Source organism: Grampus griseus (genome assembly GCF_964374135.1).
Source record: "Grampus griseus genome assembly, chromosome: 2".
NCBI lineage: Eukaryota > Metazoa > Chordata > Mammalia > Artiodactyla > Delphinidae > Grampus > Grampus griseus.
The window spans coordinates 166,978,588-167,002,034 of NC_139018.1; the positions used below are offsets into that span (position 1 = coordinate 166,978,588).

At 44.7% G+C, this 23,447-nt stretch overlaps 1 protein-coding gene across 1 annotated transcript in view; it reads left to right on the forward strand.

Annotated features, from left to right (window-relative positions):
- GAD2 (glutamate decarboxylase 2) overlaps positions 1–23,447 on the forward strand; it is a gene marked incomplete at both ends in the record, with an annotated part of 65,715 nt that overhangs the window by 35,142 nt on the left and 7,126 nt on the right. Inside the window, 5 exons of the mRNA XM_082649504.1 lie at positions 4,349–4,403; positions 5,760–5,876; positions 8,066–8,130; positions 14,687–14,765; positions 17,896–18,045. Of these exons, the coding sequence (XP_082505630.1) occupies positions 4,349–4,403; positions 5,760–5,876; positions 8,066–8,130; positions 14,687–14,765; positions 17,896–18,045 (466 nt within the window). The remainder of the gene's footprint in view (positions 1–4,348; positions 4,404–5,759; positions 5,877–8,065; positions 8,131–14,686; positions 14,766–17,895; positions 18,046–23,447) is intronic.

Genomic DNA, 23,447 nt, shown 5'->3' on the forward strand with positions numbered 1-23,447 from the left:
TAACGTGCTTCTTCTGGTAAGATCGTTCTTCCCATCGGAGCCACGGGAAGATAGCCATGCATCTGCGTCCAAAGTCCGCACACGGGGTAATCTGTGCCTTTTGCTTCTTTGCACAAAGAGAAGGTGCTTCCAGCTGGCAGCTCTGGCTGGCAGTGTGGGATTTTGCCCAGGCAACTTCATGAAGTTATCTGACCCTATAGCATCACATTAATCTTTTTTAATTTTCTTTTTTTTTTTAAATTTATTGAGGTAGCATTGGTTTATCGTATTTATAAAAGTTTTACGTGTACAATGTAAAGTTTTGACTTCCGTATACATGACAGTGAGAGCATCATATGAATTTTTAAAGACTGTCACAAAATCAAGAATCTCAGTGCGAAACAGCCACATCCGAAGCAGCGGTCTGGCTCAACAGTCCTCACTTCAATGGCAGTTCTTTCTTAAACACTAACACCTAACAGAGAGAGCATCGCAAAGCGTCAGTCACAGCTTAACTGGGCACTTAAAGGCTGCGTGGGTAAGCGTAAGAGATATGCATTTTTGCTATGGAAATACCTCTAGACCAGACATATGTGATGCAACAGCTGTTATCCAAAGCTGCCCTGCACCAAGACATGCTTGTCTGGAAAAGCCAAGACTGCCAGACAGCTTCTAATCCTCAGAGGAGCCTGCTGGCTGTCACCCGGCTCTCTCTCCCTCCACAGCACACGGGCAGGCGGGGATGCACAATGCCACTTCCGGACCTCGCTGCCCTACAGCCGTGATGGCTCAAAACCCTGGGTCCTGTGGAAAGTGCTTGGCTAACCTGTTACACAATTATTGAAATACCTACCAGGCTAAAACTTCCATTTCTAAAGCAGTGTTTCTCAACATGTGGACTTAGGTCTGCCTGTGTCACCATCTCCTTGTTAGAAACGCAGATTGCTATGTGTGTTTGTCTATTTACTTGTCTCTGTTTGTCTCCCTTGTTAGCGTGTAAGCCCTGGAGAGTAAAAGCTGGCCTGTTTACTGGGGTGCCCCATACCCCTAGCAGTGTCTGGCACATAATGAGGCCTCAATAAATTAATTTGTAGAATGAATTGATTCCCGGGCCCTATACCTGACCTCCTGAATCAAAATCCCTAAGAGCACGGCCAAGGAATATACGTTTTAAAGACATACACAGATGACTTTTATGCATGCTAAATTTTACAAACCATTGTTGTAAAGTAATTCATCCAATTCTAATTGGAGAGATGAAAAGTTTTGTCTCCAGGGGCCCCCATACTAGCGGTCTTGTCAGTCTCTAAGGTAAAGTGAACATATTAATATAATCCCAGGGGGAAACTTTTTCCTTCTACTCACATACCTCCAACAGATGTCGATCTGCCACCCACAGTGTGCCAGGCTCTGGGTTCCTAAGTGGACAAAACAAATACGGGCTTGGACGGCCAAACGCCTGGCAAAGCCTGGAGCCTACCTGCTAAGAGCACACCCAGAGCTTTCCACTCTGCGAGAAGCGGACACTTTGACTTGATTATTTGACAAGGCTGTCCCTTCTCCCTGCCCTGATATGGAAATGGGACAGACTGTATGTTCATTACTGTTTTCCCGGCAGGTTTGAATGACACCTCCGATCCATGAAAGCCAGATATTATCTCAAAGGATTTATCTTATCTTAAAAGACAATATAAGCTTTCTAAAGAGGTTTCCTATATGTTTGGCCCTTTGAGTTTGTTCTGGAAGCTTGGCATTTTCTTTCTAGGTAAAGCCAGCCTCTACCTGGTCCTGGGCCGTCACACAGGTGACTGTCTTGTCCTGTTTCCTCATTTGAAAAATGAGACAATTAGACTAGAACGAGGTCTAGAGCCCCTCGCAGTTCTGATGTCCCCTAATCTGTTACTTCTCCATGAGGTCTCACTGCCTGGGCTTCACAGAATATCCAGATGTGATTAGTGAGCAAACAGCGATTGTCAGGCCAGTCTCCCCAAAACTCTCCAAGGCAGAGAAGGTTAGTTGTGGTAGACTAGGTAACATTTGGGACTTGCAAACAATTTCTGAGAATTCTCTCTCTCAGTTTTTATGTTTGCCTACAAAAATACTACGGCAATTTTAATGCACTTAAAACTTGATGTAAAAGGTAAATATAAGACCTGAATGTCCTCTGAAATTTGAACTTTTTGTTTCTGTCACGGTGGAGCAAGGTGTTTTAGCACAGCCAGATCTAGGAGAGGCTGAAAAATCACAGCTTTGAGGGACGCTCCCAAGCCAAGCTGCGAAGTATAGGGAGACACGTAGGACATGAAAGGGCCTCCAGAGCCCTTCCCCCCCAACAAAGCCTGCCCTTCCATTCCCTCTGTCCCTCCTTCAGAGGCCCATCTCACAGAAGTTCCCCAAAAGGTGGGCTGCTCTGTTAGAGTCATACCCTCAGCACCAAATTTAATGCCCTTTGTTCCACTGCAGCCCAACTGACTAATCACTGGTGATGTGTCCATTGCCATTGCCAGGTAATTGCATTTTAACTGCCTTTCTTTGGAAAACAGCCTCACAAAACTCAGTGGTTCTCCATGCTTTCAGACCCAATGTCTACGTTATATGCCAACTATTATGTAATACCTTCCTTGTTAGCCTGAAATGAAAATTGTAGAAAATGTAACTTACCTACTCACTGTGCCCAAATTAGTTTTATAAAAAGGAGCAAGGTTAGGGGCTTCCCTGGGGGCGCAGTGGTTGAGAATCCGCCTGCCAATGCAGGGGACACGGGTTCAAGCCCTCGCTCGGGAGGATCCCACATGCTGCGGAGCAACTAAGCCCGTGCACCACAACTACTGAGCCTGCGCTCTAGAGCCCATGAGCCACAACCACTGAGCTCGCGTGCCGCAGCTACTGAAGCCTGCACACCTAGAGCCCGTGCTCCGCAACAAGAGAAGCCACAAAAATGAGAAGCCCGTGCACCGCAACAAAGAGTAGCCCCCGCTCGCTGCAACTAGAGAAAGCCTGCACAGCAACGAAGACCCAACGCAGCCAAAAAAAAAAAATAAATTAAATAAATAGATAAATTTTTTTTTAAAAGGAGCAAGGTTAGAGAAGTAGTTTATAATAAGACAAGATATTTCAATAGGTAAAGCTTAAGCGAGACCACACTAGAAGCTCTAAAGGAGTAGCCCAAATGCTTGCTCTGTGTCTAAATCTATATCTACCTAAAGTCACAAGGACCACCACAAATGACTATAGAGCTAGTGACACATTCCAAAACCTCACTTACCGTCCCCTAAATGCCAGTAGCCTCCCCCAACCATTTATTGTGACAAACGCCTCCCCATCATTTATTTTTCCAAATTGTCTTCTACAAACCTAGATCAATGGCCCAGATGTGAAAAGTTTAGCCAGTTTAGCGATGTCAAGAGAGCTATTTTAGTTTAGACAATAGTTCACAGCCTCCAGTAACATGCAGCTACTCTGTCCTCTGCCTGGTTTTTTTCCCCAAAATCTTGGGGTAGGAATGTCATAACGCATAATGACAATCTCAACAATAAAAGCTAACATTTATGGAATACTTCCCATATGCCAAGCACTTTAAAAATTTTTTTTTGCATTTATTAACTCATTTAATCCTCATAACTCTATAAGTAATATTATTATCACTGTGTTCCAGGGATCGTAATAATACGCACAGGGAAATTCAGTAACTTGGCTAAGATCACACATCTAGCCACATCTAACTTCTTGTAGAAATCAACTCCTTTGATTATTATAATAGTGAGGTTTTATAGTAAGCAAAGTACTATCTGTGTTTCTATTTTAGGAAAGAAACATTTCAGAGATGAAAGGATGTTTCTTTCTCCAATGCCTGTCTGCCTCTTTGACATTTGAGTCCATGAGTTCTTGGCCTGCTTTGTGCTTTTAGCCCTTGGAATGTAATTAGGTAGCTTTTGACAATATTTTCATCCAAATGATTCAGAGTGGATTTTCTCTTCTTGGCGTTTCGTCTCTGTGTGAAATTGCAGGTCCATTCACTGGAAGATTTGGAATGCAAATCTTCTTCTGAACTCTGCTCTCATTGCCAAAACTCTTGCTCCAAAGCAGGTTTGTTTTAATCAAATTAAGAAATGACCTAAAAAGCAGGCTGTGTGCAGAGTGGAGAGACATGTGGACAGTGGGGTCGGGCATCTCCTAAACGTGTCAGAAATTACAGTCCAGCATCATTCAGGGAGGAAATGCCTTTCTTTCTGGAAACAACCGAGGAGTTGTTCTAACTGATCATTATTATCAATGATTTAAGGTTGGACTTCTACCCTCCTGTGGCTCCTTGTAGAGACGACAAAGGAAATTATTCAAAGCAAACTTGATATACTTATTTTCCTTTCAGGGGGAAAATGATCCCATCTGATCTTGAGAGAAGGATCCTTGAAGCCAAACAAAAAGTAAGTTTTTGAAGGGAGCTTTATCCAGCCCATAACAAACTGACGGTATGTATTTCTGTTTCCATCCAGTAGAGAACACATTTTTGTTTTATTTTTAAAAGAGAATATGGAATTTTGCATTGTCATTACTTATTTCTCTGAGTGATAGGCTCTGCTTTGAAAAGGTCTAAGTTACTGAATAAATACCATACACAGTGGTACTGTAACAGTTTCCAAAGGATTTTTCTTCCCACGTGATGAGAATTGGCACTAAACAGACACATCGGAAGGACTGTATTCACAAGCGGAAAATCCCAGGAAGCTAATGTAGCGTATGGGAGTTACTGTGTGTGGTTATTTGAAAAAAGCCAATATTTCCTGCCTAGACACATGCTGGTGTGTTGGCCCTTCAAACACCTTATTTTTCAGGAAGCAATTCAGTACTTTTTTTTAGAAGTGACAATTTCTGAAGACCTGCTAAAAATTCCTACAAAGCTCTAGGAAGTCATTTACATCCCTGGATGGTTCACAGGCCAGAGCTTTTAGTAGATCTAATCTACAGTTCCTAGTTCAACGATATAACACACGAATTGTACTATTAGGATCTCAGGAATAATTATTAATTTTCATATGCCCTTTTCCACCCTACAAAGTGGCAGCCGCATCCTTTCCCCTTGTTCTGGTACTGGAACCACTTCTAGTCACATAAACCTTTGCTGCCACCTAAAGACTGACTCTGTAACGTCAGGTTCCATCATGAATTTGAGGCATTCTTGGGCCACCTTTCAGCAGTGGCCTGTTATTTCTATCAATTTTCATTTAGCCACAGCCAGACAGACTGAGCCAACTTAGACAGATAAAAGTCATGGCTTACTGTTTAGCCCCAAGTGAATCCTCTCCTTAAGACTGTAAGTAGGAATAATGGGCTGGTCAGAGTTCTTCCCTTTGTCCTCTTGACTGCTCACTCTGGAAGATTTAGTACGTTCAGAGGCCCTGTTATGAAAAAGGAAGATTAGAAAAGCAATCGGGCGTGGGGTAGGGAAGGGCAGAAAGTCTCCCTGGAATATATCAGTGGTTTGTGGACACCACGAAGCTTACTCACCTCTGAGTCCAGTGTAGCCTCTTCTGAGAACCAGAAGTCTATTCTCATAAGGCAACTGGCAGGGCCAACAGAATGGCCTGGAGGACCTAGACCCTGGAAAACGAACATCATTCCTACCAGGCTCCAAGGTGTTGTTAACCCTCCTGATGGTTCCAAAAATGCAGACGTGTATGATAGGAGGAGAATGTCCACTGTCTTTTTTTAATCAGCTTTTTAAAAGGATCCTTTGACCCCCCGCCCATTTTACAATATTTGGGGCTCTCTCATTTGCACAGGGATTTGTCCCTTTCCTTGTGAGTGCCACGGCTGGGACCACCGTGTATGGAGCATTTGACCCCCTGTTAGCTGTTGCTGACATTTGCAAAAAGTATAAGGTCTGGATGCACGTGGATGTAAGTATCCCATAGGGACTGCCACTAAAATGTCCTTGCACGTTTTTTCACCTGGAGCTCATGGAATGAGATGTATTCTCTCTATTTTTTTACTTTAGGAGTTTATTTTCAGGATGGTGATAGTTAAGCTTTTAAAAATCGCAGAGACAAAGTAGTACCCAACTCGCACAGTACGTAACATTCGCTGGAAGCAGTCTGAGGCTGATTATGCCTTCACTTTCCCAGCAGGATAATATTCTTATTTCTATGGCCAGGACCTGAGCTGCGTACTTAGTTCTCGATTCATTGGACCATAATGTCCAAGGAGGAATATGGCCTGTGTACACACACACACAGTCACACACATGCAACGCTTACTTCCCTACGAGAATGGTCCAAAGAGTAAATAGGAGTTGCATTTATGTAGGAAATCCAGTGGATGAAAAAATTCAGCTCAAGTCAGAGACGAGTATAATCAAAGAGGAAAGCGGACTTGACAGCTTGCTAGGAAATAGGAGTCCAAATCTCCAATTTGTTATCTTGGTCAGCTAGTAAGATAAACTATATGTGAGACGTTTTGACTGCAGGGTTAGTCACCCCAAAAAATAATGGAGATGCAGCCATCAAGACATTTCCAAATGAAACAAAATGTCAGCTGTTAGAAGGACAGATTAAAGGGATTAAAGTTTAGACTGGTCTGACTCCAAGTGTGGCTCCAAGATCAGCTGCTCTCTGCAAACTGTTTAGGACCCACCGTGAGATAAGGAATCAGTGCCAGATCATCTCTAAGCACGATGCTTGGTTCAGCTGATGTGTTTTCCATCGTGAGACTTTCTCGAAGCAGGAAGCATAAGTTGATTTACATTCTGGTGCAAGAGGCTTATGTTATAGAGTAGACCGTTTTGAGTAGATCATTTTGGCTTTATAGTAAGCATTCAGACCAAATTAATCCCTCTTTCTTAATGAGCAGAAAACCTCCAGAGGCTAAGTTAGGTAAATTTCCATCACCCCAGAGTTATCCTGCGTCGCAGTTTCCAGTCTTCTTTTCCTTCCCTGATTCACAGTGTGAGTTGTTCTTTAGCCTACCAGAGACCCCTTTATTTCACACATGAAGACACTGAGAAAAGGTGGACAGACCCCAGTACCCTCAGTGACCTGGGTCTTGAAACTGGACAGCCTATGAAACCTCACTAGCTGATTCGGGGAGAGGATTATCCTGACAGCCTTGAAAGCAGCAGTGTGTGTCCCGAGCCAGCAGATGCAGTGGGCTCTCCTCCAGAGTTTCTACTGAAAATAGAAGAACCAGTTGTATTAGCTTTCTTTGAAACATATCAAATTTACCACTCATTATCCTTACTGTTTATAATGCTATAATTAAACTGGAAAAAAATCTTAAAATATTACACATTTGGAAAATTGGATAATTTTTCAAAGTGTAAAAGGACTGAAATTACAACAGAGAAAAGAATGCAATTATACCCAGTTCTTTTCTTTAAAATTATCCCAGGATTATTTTTACACCCAAAGAATGTTAACATTTTCCAATGAATCTCCGTCTTTACATCTTGTCTTTGAAGGAGATCATTACACCAATTCAAATCTTCAAACTTGAGAACAAAGTTTTAAAGGGGCACATTCTTTATTGCTCAACTAATTGGCTGATACAAATCTTGCCTGCTTGCTGTTTTTTTTTTTTTTTTTTTTTTGGCTGTTAGTTTTGTTTTGGCTTTTGGTTTATCTTATCCAAAATTACACATCAGTAAAATAGGCTTGGAAGGTGTCTCCTCCCCCTGGAATCATGCAGACTTGCCAAAAAGAGTTTTCCTTGCAACTTGAAAGCAGTTTAAAGGGTCCCAGCCCATCTTATCTACTCTAAACTGTGGAGATACTAGGGTTTCTAGTTCTGAGATTAGGAGCTTCACTAAGACTGAGTGGTGGTGATGGGTTGGGGGAGGATCTCTCTCCTTCTCATGCAGACTGAGGAAATGTTTGGCCCCTTACATCCGTAGAAATCTGAGGTGGAGCCTGAGACCTTAGAATAGCCCCCCAATTTAACCTTTGGAAGTCTAGTGGCCAGTCTCCAAGTTACCTGGGGCTGAGGCTGTACCTTCCACCCTATGCAATGCTTGCTGTTCCGGAAGACACCAAACTCTAGAAATCCAGGCAATTAAAAACACTGCCTTTGTTTTTGTATGCTCTCCCTTTTCCAGGCAGCTTGGGGTGGGGGATTACTGATGTCCCGGAAACACAAGTGGAAACTGAGCGGCGTGGAGAGGTACACACATTTTTCTTGCTAACAACCTAAAGTGTGAAAGCTGAATGTGAAAAGCAAATTACACCCAATTTCCAAGAACTGTGGGTGTACAGATGAGCCCATTCGTGCAGTGCCTGTGTGCCTTATGTGCTCATGTGTGCATGAATATTGTGTGTAGACAACGAAGAAATTAAATCCCATACCAGGTGACCCAAGTGGAATGTTTCTAACTGGCCTCCATGGTTGGCCAGAGGACTCAGGAATGACCTTCCTGGGGTCTCTGAACCAACTACCAAAACTGTTTAAAACTTCAGGCCGTCCACTGTTTTCTAGGGAGATATACAGCTTTCATGTTTCATGAGAGGATAATATCCGCTGCTTTAAAGAAACCAGTAAATAATTTTGTGAAGCAAATAAGCACATTGTAATTTATCAGCGTTGAAAGAGGAGTTTGGGGTTTAACATGGCCCCTTTACTTAAAGTGAAACCTGCTTGTGATAACATCATGTGATAGTTTCATCCCCATAATAATTTTTCTGGTGTAGCTGTTTGATGCTGCAAAGCACCTTTTATTCAGAGACTAAGCAGTAGACCATTGAGAAAAGCCGCAAAATACAAAGGAAATAATTTTTGATTAGCGTAAAGCCTACTCAGGGCCAAAGGAAAAAGGAAAAGAGATACAGAATGCAAAATCAGCCTCGGCCTTTAGTTCTGACCCACGTGCAGAGGGAGCTCAGAGTTCCTGGTCCTCCGCGCACAATATGGCAGGTCAAGGACAGTGGTGAGCTCTGATACTCCGGGCAACTGAGAAAGCCTGGATTCAACCAGGGCTGCCCATTGCCCACTGTGCCCTGCCCAGTAGCCAGATGCTGCCCAGGAAGAGTTTCCCACTGGCTCTGCCTCTGGACATCTTGGCACAATTCCTGTCCCAAGGCGAGAAGAGAGGCTGGTGGAGCTCAGAAGCATCTGGGAGCACTGGGCAGGCAGGGCAGCCGGGCCAGAATGAATGGCAGGGTGTGCTGTGTGACATCCAGGCCCACCCACATGTAGAGAAGCCGCGGCTGCGGAAGGTGGGCAGAGGCAAAGTCTGCAGCACTCTGCCGCAGTAGCGGAAAGAAGGCCGGACAGGCCAGCCCAGGCCCGGGTCGGCAGGGTTGTGTCTCTGAGTCTGCTGCCTGCCCTCTGACTGCAGGTGTCAGTTCAGGTGTGAGTGGGTGAGGACAGGCACGGCCCCTTCCCAGAGGGAGCCAGCTTTAGGTCTCTGCTTCTGGTCCATTGGGCTGAATTCCTTTTTTTCATGAAGATCCGCCTGAAACCAGAAGCTTAAGGACGAGGCAGTGAGCTAAACAGTGAGAGAGAATGAAGAAGAGAGAGCCATTCAGAAGGTGCCTGTTCAGAGGATCAGAACAAGAATTCAATTGACGTGCTATCGAGAGAAGTGGCCCGGACACAGAACCTTCTCGTCTTTGAGTCCCTTTCAATGGAGCAGCCCAAAAAGTGAGAGGCTGTTACCGTACCTTTCACACCAGCGGTGACTCCAAGTGCCGACGGCCAGCCGTGGAGCCCCCTCGACCAGTGATTACCTGAAAGCTCGCTAACTCACCTACCCGGGGCCTTGGAAAGATAAACACCCATGTGCTTTTGGATTAAAGACTAAAGACTTTTGAGAGCAAAGCTTAGAACGTTCGTCATGGGACATGGCGTCCTCTCTAATTGCCGCAATTCTTGAAACTGTGTTGTAAGTAAATCTACTAAGTGGAATAGCCAAACAGGTAGTCTTTTTTAAAAACGAGGGACCGTCGGCCCTTCCCTGGCGGTCCAGTGATTAGGACTCCGAGCTTCCGCTGCAGGGGGCACGAGTTCGATCCTTGGGCGGGGGGTTTGAGCCGAACCCCCTCAGCCATCCGTTGATCTGAGAGAATCCATCTCAGTGACTCGTCAGCGACAGGCACACTTTCTTTGGTGGATAAGATTGTAAGTCCACGGGACACCCCCGGCCATAATGTGCGTGGACACACGTTTAGGAAAGAAATTTGCCTCACTTGAGATGTTACGTTTCTCCAAGCACTAGGACTCTCTCTGAAGTGGAGGAAATCTGTGATCGATTCTTGTCGCCAAATCCAGAGGTGGACCAGTGGTCACAGGGATCCCAGAGTACCGTCCTTATAACAAAATGGCACAAGCACCCGGAGCCCTGCCTGGCATCCCCTTTGAGAGCCAGCCCAGTTCTCAGAAAGCACCTTTCTTCCCTGAAAACAGTGTCAAGCTATTTAGGGATGCTGTGGCTGAGAGAGTGCCCGGAGCCCTGGCACTCCAGAGCATGTTTCTGGGTACCGTCAGGGCCCCTTCTTTAATCCCTCCTGGCAGCGGGCTGCTGTGTATCTGGAAGAACCCATTGTTGTGGTCCACTCTCAAGACTTTCTGGCCAAGCTGAAGGTTCCAGCACAGATTCTGCCGAATTACCAGTTATTACCCTCACTCCCACCCCTGAAACTCAGTTCCCGGACCTCTGTCATAGGCAAGCCACATCGCACGGCGCGGGCACAAAGTCAAGTACGACACGAAGCCTATCTTCAAAGGGTTTAGAATCTAGTAGGGAAACTGCAGTCAACCATGGATTACAATTCAAGGCAGAGGAATTAAAGCTCAAGAGACCGATCATTCCTCCTAACCAGGGTTATTAGAGGAGAGGAGGCCTTCCCCCGGGGGTGGGCAGTGGAGCCTCCTCAGGCAGAAGTGGAAGAAGGGCGTGAAGGTGAAAGAGCAGGGGCACGGAGGTTTGAGCGGATCCTTGGTGATAGTTCAGACAGGTCTGGTTGGAGACTGAGATGGATTCGTGGCAGTGACCAGGGAGCTCGCGGAGGGCCCAAAAGAAGTCCTGCGCGGTGAGTCTCAGCGCGGGGCCTGTCCGCAGGGCCAAGTCCAGATCACCGTAAATCCCCGAGCTGAGCGTCACTGCTGTGTGAGCCATTATTACGCATGGAGAGCGTTCTGTTTCTCGGGTTGGGGAGAAAACCTGGAAAGGCCCTGCCCTGGCAGCCATAGTGCAGATCCGAGGAGAGGAGTGGCATTACCTGCACTTTGGAAGGGCTCCTCTGGATTCAAGAGGCCAGGACTGGCTAGACCCTGCTGGGCATCACAGAGGTCCAGGTGCAGGAGGCAGCGCAGGGGAGAGATGCTGAGGGTGGGAACCGGAGGACATGAACCCAGGAGAGCTGCGTTATCGGGGCAGGATGCGTTATCAGAGACCGGCTCTTCAGTGTAATTTGAAGGGCCGCTGCTTCTGCTTCCTTCACTTGCTTCCGGAGTATCTTGTGTGTGTGTATAGAAAAGTCACACTCCAGTTACACTAAGGACACCAGGTGTTACAAATGCTGAAGCACGATTTGCATCTAATGCTTTTTTTTTTTATGCCTTGCTGTACTTTCTAATATTTTAGGAAATTCCAGAGAGTTTCCTCTTTGACAGATTTTACAGTTTTGTATATCATGTTGAAAAGCGTGAGGGACATTTTTTTGGATACGTCTTTGATTGAGCTAGCTTTAGCTTGTTGCATATATCAAACTGCCTGGGGAACTTTTTCAATATGTATATACCGGTCACATCCCAAGGAAACATTGCAGACTCTCCAGGGTTTTGAGTGAATACCTGTGGCATTAGGTCATGGTTAGAGCAAGGACCCTGTGTAGACAGGCAATGGCTTGAATCCCACTTGCTGGTTGTGTACCCTTGGGCAAGGTGTCTCTCCATCTTTAAAACTGGTACAATAACAGTATGTACCTCACAGGGTTACTGTTGTATGGATTAGATAAATTAGTCCATCTGAATCAATTAGAGCAGTGCCTGTCAATAGTAAATACATAGTACATGTAGTTAGTGTGTGAATACTGAAAATTTTCCAAATGATTCTCATACACACACACACAAAATCTAGCACCAAAGTACTACAGAATAAAGTGCTTTATACAGAATTAAAAAAAAAAAACTGCAAGGGGTGATATCAGTAAAGGGAAAAAAAGAGAATGAAACCAAAACACTAAGGTTTGGGAGCTGGACGCTTGGGAGGAAACGGGTGCAAGGAATCGAGGTCCAGGATAGAGGAGAGAGAGAAGATCTGAAGGATGAGAAGGGAGCAAGTTAACGAGTTCACTTGGGATCTTCTGAGTTTGAGGTGCCAACGAGGGCCCTGGGATATGTCTCAAAACGGCCCTAGGGGCTCAGCTCTCTCCAGCTTACGAAAAATCACAGAGGACTGAATCCCACAGCAAAACATTTTGAAATGAACCCGAGGCTGTTTTTCCCAGGTTGCTAACATTTCTCCAGTGAACGAATGCCCTGCCTTTGAATCACTCTGTGCGTCTTTTTGCGCCTTTATGAGGCAGCCCCTCTGAGAGAATTCAGTGACCGGTCGGTGTGAGTCTAGGCAGCTTCTAGTCTAGAAAGACAAATGGGCCGCTGCAGAGAAATAAACACCCTCGGTCAGAGCCGTGGAGAACAGCTATCTTCTTCTCCATCGGGTGCCATTACTGAGAAAGCTGCGTTTCATCAGGATCAGGCATCTAGCTATAAAATATGATAGAATGTACAGAATGACAGTGTATGTGTGCCCAGTGTCACAAAGCTCGTGAATGATAGAGTTGAAATCAGTAGCAAGAGCCAACCTTATTTGATGTTTACTGTGCGTTGGACACAGTTATAAGCCCTTAACCCAAACAATGTACCATTATTCTCCTTTTAGACACAAGGAAATCAAGGCACAGAGAGGTTAAGTAACCTGCTTAAGGTCGCACAGCTAGGAAGTGATAGAAGCTGAATACAAACTCGAGCTCCCCTCCCTTAACCATTATTTTCCTACAGCTCAGAGCCCAGGTTTCTTGACTCCGGGGTCATTCTAAAGAGCAAGGAGAAGTTTTCCTAGAAGGAGCTTTTCAATATCAGTTTTTTGTTTTTTTTTTTTAATTATTATTCCTGAAGTCTTTTAGTCCACCATGCAGGGGTGTAGCCATCTGGCCATGAACTGCCTTCGCTGCTTTCCCTGATTCCAACACATCTGACAGCCAGTGTCAAAGCTAAAGAAAGACCAGACAATGAGCTGGACTATTCATCCATTCAGATAAGATCCCCAGGCCAGTAAGTGTTCTCTGACTGGCCAGCGATGACCGCCATTCATCAACTGGATGAATGGGATCTTTCCCAGCATCTCATTTCTTCCCAAGGTTCTCACACCTTGAGTGCCGGGAACAGGGTGAGCCCCGGTCTGTTGCTCAGCCAGGAGAGGGCCAGCAACGTGCAGCGCCCTGGAGACAGCTGCCACGGATGGTCCTACTACTTTCCTTCCTCCCGTGAGTCTGTTTATGCCAAGGTCGCGTTCCCGAGGCTCTTCCTCAAGGATTCTCCGTCTCTCAGAAGACATGCGCAGAGACTCCTGTGAAGAGAGCAGCTGCTTTCCCGGGAGCTGGGGGAGGAAGGGGTTGGAAGAGCACAGCGGGGAGTTGAAGAAGGCTGCAGAGACCATACTTGATCGACCTTAAAGGATAAGTGGGATTTAACCAAGTGAAGCAACGGGAGATGACATTCTAGGAAGAGGAAATAGCCCTAGGAGACCCAGGAGCATGAGCATAGAATTTTCTGAGGACAAAACGTACTCTGGTGTGATGGAAAGTGGTACGGCAAACTGACAGGACTCAAGGCTGGCCCCGTGGCCTGGGGTCACCTGTGTGGACACGTGAGCCACACCCCGCAGTTTGGAATTTAGGCCGGAGGCAAAAGGAAAGAGGAGAGCGCAGTAAACAGAGCTAGAAAATAACTATGGTACCGGGTGGAGGATGAAGTGGAAACCAAGCATCAGTTAAGACAATATATCCAGATCAAAATAATAATAATAATAGTTATTATTAAAGGACTCTGTACCAGGACTGTGGTTTAGGCTTTGCAAATAGCATAAACCCCTGAGCTGAGGATCGCTGTTACTGACGGGAGAGCATTCTGTTTATCAAGTATGTTGGGACAAAATAGATTGGAAGCTGCTGTAGGAGCCGTAGCTCATCTCCCCCGCGGTCCAGAAGGACATCTCTGGATGAGACAAGAGATGGAAGCAGGGGATGAGCTAGAAGCTGTTACGAAAGGACACATTTGAGACCTTTGGTAATTGACTGAATGGGAAGAAGGAGGAACTAGGTTGGGAAAAGAACGAAGTTCAGCTGTGTCATGAGCCATTGCTCTGAGCTCCAGGGCAGGGCTGTTGTGTCAGAAGCAGGGACACTGGAGGCACATGAGGGCCCCTGCCTGGTGCCCTGCTCCGTGGTGACCACAGGGGGGACCCTGGACTGGATGATCCCAGTCACTCAGAGAGGTCCTCAGACCACCATGGAGGCTGAATGGACATACTAGCCCTCACCTACTGTCTCTGCAGACAAAGAAAAAGTTGTAGATTGAAGAGTCCACTTCTCGTTTTGTAAATTAATGTCATGCTGGAGTCTGAGCAACAGTGCCAAGAACCTCGAGCACTGTTGCCCATCACAGGGTCCTCTGTGCCCGTCACGGGTGCCACCCTCTTAACGTGATTTCTTTCCTTTAGGGCCAACTCTGTGACATGGAATCCACATAAGATGATGGGCGTCCCTTTGCAGTGCTCTGCTCTCCTGGTTAGAGAAGAGGTATGTCTTCCCTGACTCGTGGCCCGGTCCATAGGTGGGGTTGTATAGAGTAAGTGTGTGTAGTGACAAAACCAGCATGATTTTACAGGCTGGAACAGTGAGCCGCATCCACGAAAAGGGGAGATTGTTAATTAGGATAATTGTAAGGACCTGCTTTTCTGTCCAAATATAGGATGGTTGTATTTTGACAAGACGAGACAGGCATGTTCCATGAGTGGCTAAATTGTTGTACTTGTGAAAAAGGCATAGGACATTAGGTTGTACTCTGCAGGGTCAACAGAGAAATACCATTCAAAAAATAGTAATGGGATAGAAGAGGTGGAGCTTCAGGATGAGGCAGGTGGCAGTTCCCCGCTGTCCTTTGGTTAAACCACACCTAGAGTGGTTTGCTTAGGTTAGTGTCAAATCGTATAGGGAACCCCGTCAAGCTAGAGCTCGAACAGTGAGGAACCTTAGTTCACATGGAGGAGAGGTGGTTGAAGGAACTAAAGATGTTTCGTCTAAAAAAATTTAATGTAAAGGGCCGAGAGGAAGGCAGCCTTTGCAGCATAAATGACTCAAGTGGGAGAGATTCGATTTTGCTTGACGCTCCAGGCAGCTGGGTTCGTAACACTGGGTAGTACAGCTTTGATGGTAAAATCCAAATTACCATGATTTGAGGTCTGACTTGGGATCAGTAAAAGGAGTGCTTTTCTGACAATTAAGCTGCCCAACCGGTAATGAATTACTTATGTAGGAATAAATTCATCATCAGGGGAGGTGACTGAATGGACATTGGGCAAACACTTATTAGTAAGAGGACAGAGAGATAGAAGGGGAAGGAATAGGAACTTCCCTGGAGGTCCAGTGGTTAAGACTCGGTGCTTCCACTGCAGGGTGCACGGGTTTGATCCCTGTTTGGAGAACTAAGATCCCACATGCCTTGTGGTGTAGCCAAAAAAAAGGGGGGAGGGGAAGGAATGCTGTAAGATGGTATTAAGTACTCTGTGTTAAGAGAGTTCTCGGTTTTCAAAAAGCGTGGGATATATTAGCTTAAAGAGTTAAAAACAAGTTTCATTACTTCAGGGCATATCAGAGCTTTCAGTTGCTGATATATTTTATAAATATTTAAAACGAAGGTATTTATGATAGTTTCCAAAGTTTACTTGACCAGGAGAATTTCTTTGATGGCAACTGTTTCACAACCAGCAGCTATTCACGTATTTTAAATAGTTTAGGATATAATGGCTCAGAATCAGGACACTGTCTCACCTTTATGTGACTTTTACTTATCCTTTTGTACAATGAGGCTGGCGCTGTCCCACCTTCTAGAGGTCATGTGCTTTGCGTTGCTTTTCCTATCCCAGTAGAAGCTGGTCTGGTCTGTCCATGATTCCGCACTCCCTGAGCGGTCTCCCTTAGGACTGATGGCACCTAAGCACGAGCTCGCATGGCTGGGGGAAAATGGTGCTAAGTTTCTGTGACCGTGAAACAAAATACATGCACCAATTGCAATTTTCAGTCTCGTTGGTCTTCGAGTCCAATTCAATGTCATTCTACTGCTCTATTACAATTACATTGTATTGAATTTCTACTAGTCTCAAGAAAAAATTACTTAATGAATTCCACTGAATAAGAAGGCCAGACTACAAGACTGAGCCCAGTTCTGTTGTCTACCATCTGGACACTCGGTCTGGTCTTTCAGGACCTAGATCAAATTTTAGTTGCCTTCTGTTTTAGTTTGGAGAACTTTTAAAAAGGGCTCTCACTTCTAACTTCAACGAAGTGATCACAGTTTAGTCTTTTCTTCTCTTGTCGTGAGTCACGAAAGAAAAAAGTAAATGCCGAAGTTTCTGTAACATCACAATCACACTGTGGATAACCAAAGCGTCAAAGGCTTCCTGTGGTTCGAGACAAATTGCAGTGTGGTGAGGAGAGTAATGATGCTGTTTTAGTCAGAGAACATGATTCATTCACTGGTCTTTGGAATAGTTCAATCACTTTGCCACCCATTTTCCATAGTAAGCTCGTGGTGCAAGGGCAAATTAATGGTAATTGACAATGAAACTTTCTACTGTAACTACCATTAGCAAATGAGTATGAAAACACAGTGCTCAGGCTTCCCTGGTGGCGCAGTGGTTGAGGGTCCGCCTGCCGATGCAGGGGACACAGGTTCGTGCCCTGGTCCGGGAGAATCCCACATGCTGCGGAGCAGCTGGGCCCGTGAGCCATGGCCGCTGAGCCTGCGCGTCCGGAGCCTGTGCTCCGCAACAGGAGAGGCCACAACAGTGAGAGGCCCGCGTACCACACACACAAAAAAAACAAAAACCCACAGTGCTCAAGCTTTAACCACTCTTGAGAGAGGAGTGTGACATCTGAAAGATTCCCTGTTGAAGACCCCAGAGTAGCAATGCCTTTATTTGTTTAGATTTTAGCTTATAAAAACGATAGCAATGAATTGTCTTAAAAACTATGATATCCATAAAGAACTCAAACCCTTATAGCTAAGTGATAAAGTACTTGAACTAAATATGAACGAAACAGTAGAATAATCACACCAATAATATTTTACAAAACCAAAGAGTTTCCAAAATAGTTTGCTTACAACAAAACCAGAACATCAGGATATTCTCCCAATGAACATTATACTCTGATTGATTTTTTAAAAAATAAATGCCTTCTCACTGAAATTCGCCTGACCTGGATTTGCATCCCAACTGTTCCATTTCTAGTGTAATTTACAGAGCAGCTTACATAAAGTTTTTGAGATTCAGTCTCATCTGTAAGATGGGAATTATTAATAACCAGCTGCAATAAAGGGTATTGTAAATCTTAAGTAGAATAATCAACAAATTTTAAAAAAGATAAATGCCTACTCTTAAAAAGGAGAGTAAAAGTACATATATGCCCTGTTGTTAACCTCTGGTGACAGCTGACCCTTAGCCATTTATCCTATACACTTGACCTATCACAACAGCCCATCCTGTCGAGATATTGGCCTCATTTTTTTTTCTCATTTGATTCTTTCTCCAGGATATTCAGTGCCTCTGTCTTTTATTTTTTTTTAATTAATAATTTCCATCACAATGTAAATCTAATAGAATACCTAATAAAGTCAGCAGAGTTTCCTAAGTCTTCTCTTCTCTTCTAGGGATTGATGCAGAGTTGCAATCAGATGCAGGCCTCCTACCTCTTTCAGCAAGATAAACACTACGACCTGTCCTACGACACTGGAGATAAGGCCTTACAGTGTGGACGTCACGTTGATGTTTTTAAACTCTGGCTAATGTGGAGAGCAAAGGTGAGCACGCTGGGATCGGCTGAATGTCGACTAAAAACAGACACTATATCTGGTGACCCTTATTATGACATGTTAAAAATTGATTTGCAAATTGAAAATTATTTACCCAAGATTAAGTTTCTTGAATCCTAGCTCTAGTTATCTACACGGACAAGAATATAAGAAAACCCACTGAGTGTTTTCTTTCTTTTAAACCTAATTGCTTCTGATGCTCGCTCATCTAGAACACCAATACACGTTGCTTTATACGGCAGAACCTCTGGATCCCTAAGAAGTGCTTCATTGTTGTTCTTGTTCCAGCTCTTGTTTTTTACCCAATGATTGATCCGTTGGGCAGGTTAAATGCAGTCTTTTTGTTCGGAGAATAAAAAGGAAAAAGAAAAAACCCAGCACGATAGTTTATTTTTGACATTTCACAGGGTAACCTCTAGTTATAAAGCTTTTTTCAAAAACTCTGGAACTACCTAGCGACCTCTTTTGGTTCAGCTTCTCTGTCTACCTCAGAATTTAACGGTAGATGATCACCCCTCTTTCAGAAATGGAACTCTGTAACTAATGGTGTGCGCCACTGGCTGGACCTAATTATAGCTTTCAAAGAGCATATGTGTGCAGTTAAATGTAAGCAGGCTGGAAGGGTCAAAGATTCTATTTTTCATTTTGGCCAGATTCCTAACTTACATGTCACAAATCAGTGACCTTCCACCTGGTTTCATTAATCTCCCACGGGAGGCAACGGCCAGAGCCAGCGGGGACACTGGAAAAACCCAACTGCTAGAAAAATCCAACTGCTAACATAGTACGTGAGAGAAACCTGACAAAGGGAGAGATGAGACAGAAGCTGGCATGCCCCGAGGTCCTGTGTGTTTGGGAAATGGTCCACAAATTTGGCTCTCAGCTTTCTAAGTAGCCTACACAAAGAGGTAACAGGTTCAGCACCATAGGAACAAGCAAATAACTCGGTCTGCTGCATGAGACCACCGAATGGGTCCTTCCTCAGGTCTGTGTAAAGAGGTATGGCCCACGTCCACAGCACCCAGTCCATATGCCGGTGTTCATAAAAGTGTTCAAAGCAAACTGAATCGACTCAAACAGTTCAGAGAGGCAGGTGGCTAACAAGAAAAAGAGGGGACTTGGGAGTGAAACAATGCAGTCAGCAACTATCTTATGGAATCTTCTTTAAACCCATCCTGGAAAAGGGCAGTTTAACTAGAAAGACTGTCTTAAAAACTATGATATGGACACATGCCTTTTGCTCAATGCACAAATAACTCTTAGATGGTTTCCGAGGATGGCTAGACTACATGGTCTTCAAACAAGCCTCCATGATGGTATTTGCCCCGGCTGAGTTTTCTCTAAGTATTGCTAAGGATCAGACAGCTACCTGGAGTGAGGCCCAAGGTGAGTTACTGCCCCACAAAGGTGGGTGATGAGTGAGGTCAAATCCCTTGAGCTGGGCAGGGGACCCCTTCCCTTTCCTCTTTTGAAAGTTGAGAGCCTGACAAGGATAGGTATCTGGTCCCCACCGCCCAAGGCAAGACTCGGTAGGCAATAACACTTTCATTTAGCAAAAATAAATCAATTGAGAACGTAGATTATTGGTGTACTCTCAGGCTGGTTTTTTTTTTTTTTTTTTTTTTTTTTTGCGGTACGCGGGCCTCTCACTGCTGTGGCCTCTCCCGCTGCGGAGCACAGGCTCCGGACGCGCAGGCTCAGCGGCCATGGCTCACGGGCCCAGCCGCTCCGCGGCACGTGGGATCTTCCCGGACCGGGGCACGAACCCGTGTCCCCTGCATCGGCAGGCGGACTCCCAACCACTGCGCCACCAGGGAAGCCCTCTCAGGCTGTTTTAAAACGAGCAGGTTTTTCATTTCATTGATTTGTGGGAATTGGAAAATGACAAAGGTAGACATCAGCTAGTACGTTGAAGCGAGCTTGGTCTCTAAACATTGTCCAGTATCACTCTTTTTGTCTCTTGTTCCCCTGGTGTTTTTATTAAAATGATGATCATTAGCTATATTTATACAAAAATGTTTCTGACACTGTTCATCGGTTCCTGCTGCTGCTTTTCCATCGGAAACCTCCCTGCCAGTGTGGTGCAGCCGGCTGGTTCTCAGAGAAATCACTCGGAGGACGTCAGGTGTGAATTAAACAGCAGGACCAAATGAAGCTTGAAATAAAGGCAAAGCATCCAGTTTCTAAAGGGCTGAAATACAGGCACCAGAAGAGGGGGTAACGAGAGAGAGAGAAAGAGAAAAATCACAGTGGCTACGTAACTTATGGACACATTTTTTTTTTTGCATCGAAAAATAGTTTAATATTATACATTATCATCATCCAGAATTTAAAATATTTTAAAGTAATTATTTCATGTACATCATGTTTGTATAAAGGAATAATTCATTTTCTAACATTCATATATAAGGTGTGAACAAAAATGAAGACACACTGATAACTTGGTAATTAATGAAAGTCAACACATTATTTATGCTTAAAATGCAGAAATAGATGACAGTGAAGAATTACAAGTGAGAATTTGAGTTACTTAGAAGACGTGGACACATATTTTTTTAATTCCTTATGCAAACCCTTAAGTGTCTAGACAGCTAAACGGGAAAAACGTTCATTGTCTTTCAACTTAAAGCTGCCTTTTTAAAAAATGAAGTGATAATAATTATTAAAGTAATAAGCTCAGCCCTACAGTCCACATCAAGGGTGAGGATAATTACAATCCAACACCCCTAACCCTGTAGTAATGCCAGACAGGGCAGGAGAAGTACCCACTCCTAAGGAGAGCCGTAAGAGAGTTGGCCATGTCATTCTATTTTGCATCTGCCAAAGCAGTACAGTAAGTCCTCTACATACGAACCTTCAAGGTGCAAACTTTCAAAGATGCGAACGTGCCTTCACATGTCCAATCACGTAAGTTAGTTCACGTGTCTGGTGTACCTTGTCACGTGCATGCATCCTCTACAAGTGGTTGTGCTTTTGTGTACTTTACTGTACAGTACTATTTTCTGTGTTTGTTTCTTATGTATTATTTGTTAAAAGTATTATAAACCTTTTACAGTACAGTACTATATAGCCAATTGAGTTAGTTGGGTACCTAAGCTAACCTTGTTGGACTTATGGACAGATTGGACTTATGAATGCACTCTCGGAACAGAACGTGTTCGTTTCTAGGGGACTTGCTGAAATGAGGAGGAATGCGGCATTAATCAGCAAACCCTCTGTTATCAGATACACCTGGAGGATACAATGTTCCAGTGAATCCGCATTTTCTCCTTAGTAAGATAAACCACATGAAAAATATTGACCTAAGTATAAATTACAGTTCTTTCACCAGTTGATAGAAAACGGAGCTAAAGGCACTGAAGACGGCCGTCATGTTAAATCCAAGACAATTTGACTGGAGCAGATTAATGCAAAAAAGAAAATATTGAGCCTCCTGATGTGGGATGCTGGGAGGTGTTCTGGACGGTGGTATGATTTGTAAGCCTTGCACTGGCAAAGACACGGTGTCTGCCCTCAACTGTGTTCTTATTGGGTAGACCGTTTATTTTGTCTGAATTTTATTAGAGAATCCTAGGACTTTAACCTCAGTGGTTAAAACTCACGGGTAGACATAAAAAAAACCCAAAAAAATCTTAAAAAGAGTCCCCTTTTTTAGGCCTGCAGTAATGGCTTAATATGTAACTATTGAGTTTTTACCGTAAATCTTCGTGTTTGTATATGATTATGCAAATTGTCAGATTTCCTTATAGTTTTCTATGATTGGCCTCTAATTAAAATGTAGATAACAGAGGAGTTGGCAAATGGCTGAGGGAAAAAAAATAACAGGAGACAACTATTAAGGGGAATGCCTGGCACTCTTTGCTGAGTGACTGAACGTTTCCTTTCTGTCTAAGATATTAATTTATTTTAATAAGCAGATACTGAGCATCTGTTACTGTGCCTGGCGCTGAATGGGCCCGGGGGCTTCAGTTCTCCAGGCAGGAAAGAGAAGCGCTCCAATGACCATCACAAAGGACAGAACACAACTGGTTATAAAGGAAACACAGACACACCTTGAAGAGTTAAAGAAGGGAGAGTTCAGTCCTAGTTTGGAAGCCAAGAACGATTTATCAAGAGGTGATCTTCGAGATGGGTCGTGAGCAGGATGGTAGAAAAACTAGGATTTTGACCAGCAGAGCTGGGAAAAGGACATCCCAGGAGGAAGGTCAGGCAGGGGCTAAAGGGCGTATTTTGAGCTAGTAGGGAGTCTCAGTTGACTGAAGGAAAATTAGGGTGCTGCCATCCAGATGAGAAGTGAGAGGGCCTGAGTGGGTGCCTCTAAACCCATCCTGGGTGTGTGGGGGTGAGGGATAAGATAAGACATCTTTCTCCCAAAGCTCCTTCAGTGTAGCCTGATGCTGGGATCCAGCCTTCCACCCACAAGTGCTCCTCTGAAGCTTCAGCTTCCGTCACAGCGACTCAGGTCATGGCGATGTGATGCCTGATAAGGTTTTATATGTGTCTTTGTCATTTTCATAAGAAGAGCTGTGTGGTATATAATGATTCAACAAGCATTTGATAAACGAATGAATTTTGGAGAATCTCCTAAAAACCCGCAAAACCTTGAAAATAAAATATAGATCTTTTCCCCATAAATACCCCATTTGAAAGGAGGAGCTCCAGGCTTCAAAGGGCAGATCGGAGCTCCTGCGTCGCTCCCCCTGTACCTCTTTAGCCTTCGTCTGAGGGGGCAGTCAGAGTACTGCTGAGCGTCTCCAGAGTGAAGTCCCAGACTAGCAAAGGCTGGAGGGCTCCCATCCCGTCCGTGGTAACCCCACTCCCTTTGCAATACGATCACACTCATTTTCAGAGCGTTCATTTCACCTTGCTACGTCTCTGTGTGGGAAATCAGACAGGCACCGTCATTCCCATGTGACCAGAGAGGTTAGCCAAGGCCATATGGTTGGACAAGGTCAGCGTCATACTGGTCCTGGACATAAACTGGATCAGGTCCATGCGAGATGAAATCCAACTCTAGGCTGGTCCAAAGGATCCAGTTTGGAGAACAATAAACTCCCCTCCCTCTTACCTAAGGTCCATCCCAAGTGGACCCAAACTGCCAGGTCGGCCCGAACCAATCCTAAATCCTTGGCACTCACAGACTCATGGAGCGCAGGGGTGCTGGCCTGAACGGTCAGGCACCAGCTGGGTCCTTGGAGTCAACAGGAACCAGTCAGCAAGGGTGGCGGTCTCCAAAGAAATGAATTTCTGAACCCATCAGACCTCTTTAATGCAGCTTGTTCTTAAACACGTTTCAGAGGTTACAAGTCACTGGCTCTGCCAGATCCCCCCTTTGGCTGGGACGATGGGACTGTGTTAACAGGAAAGTGGGCCCATCTCATCTGTATTAC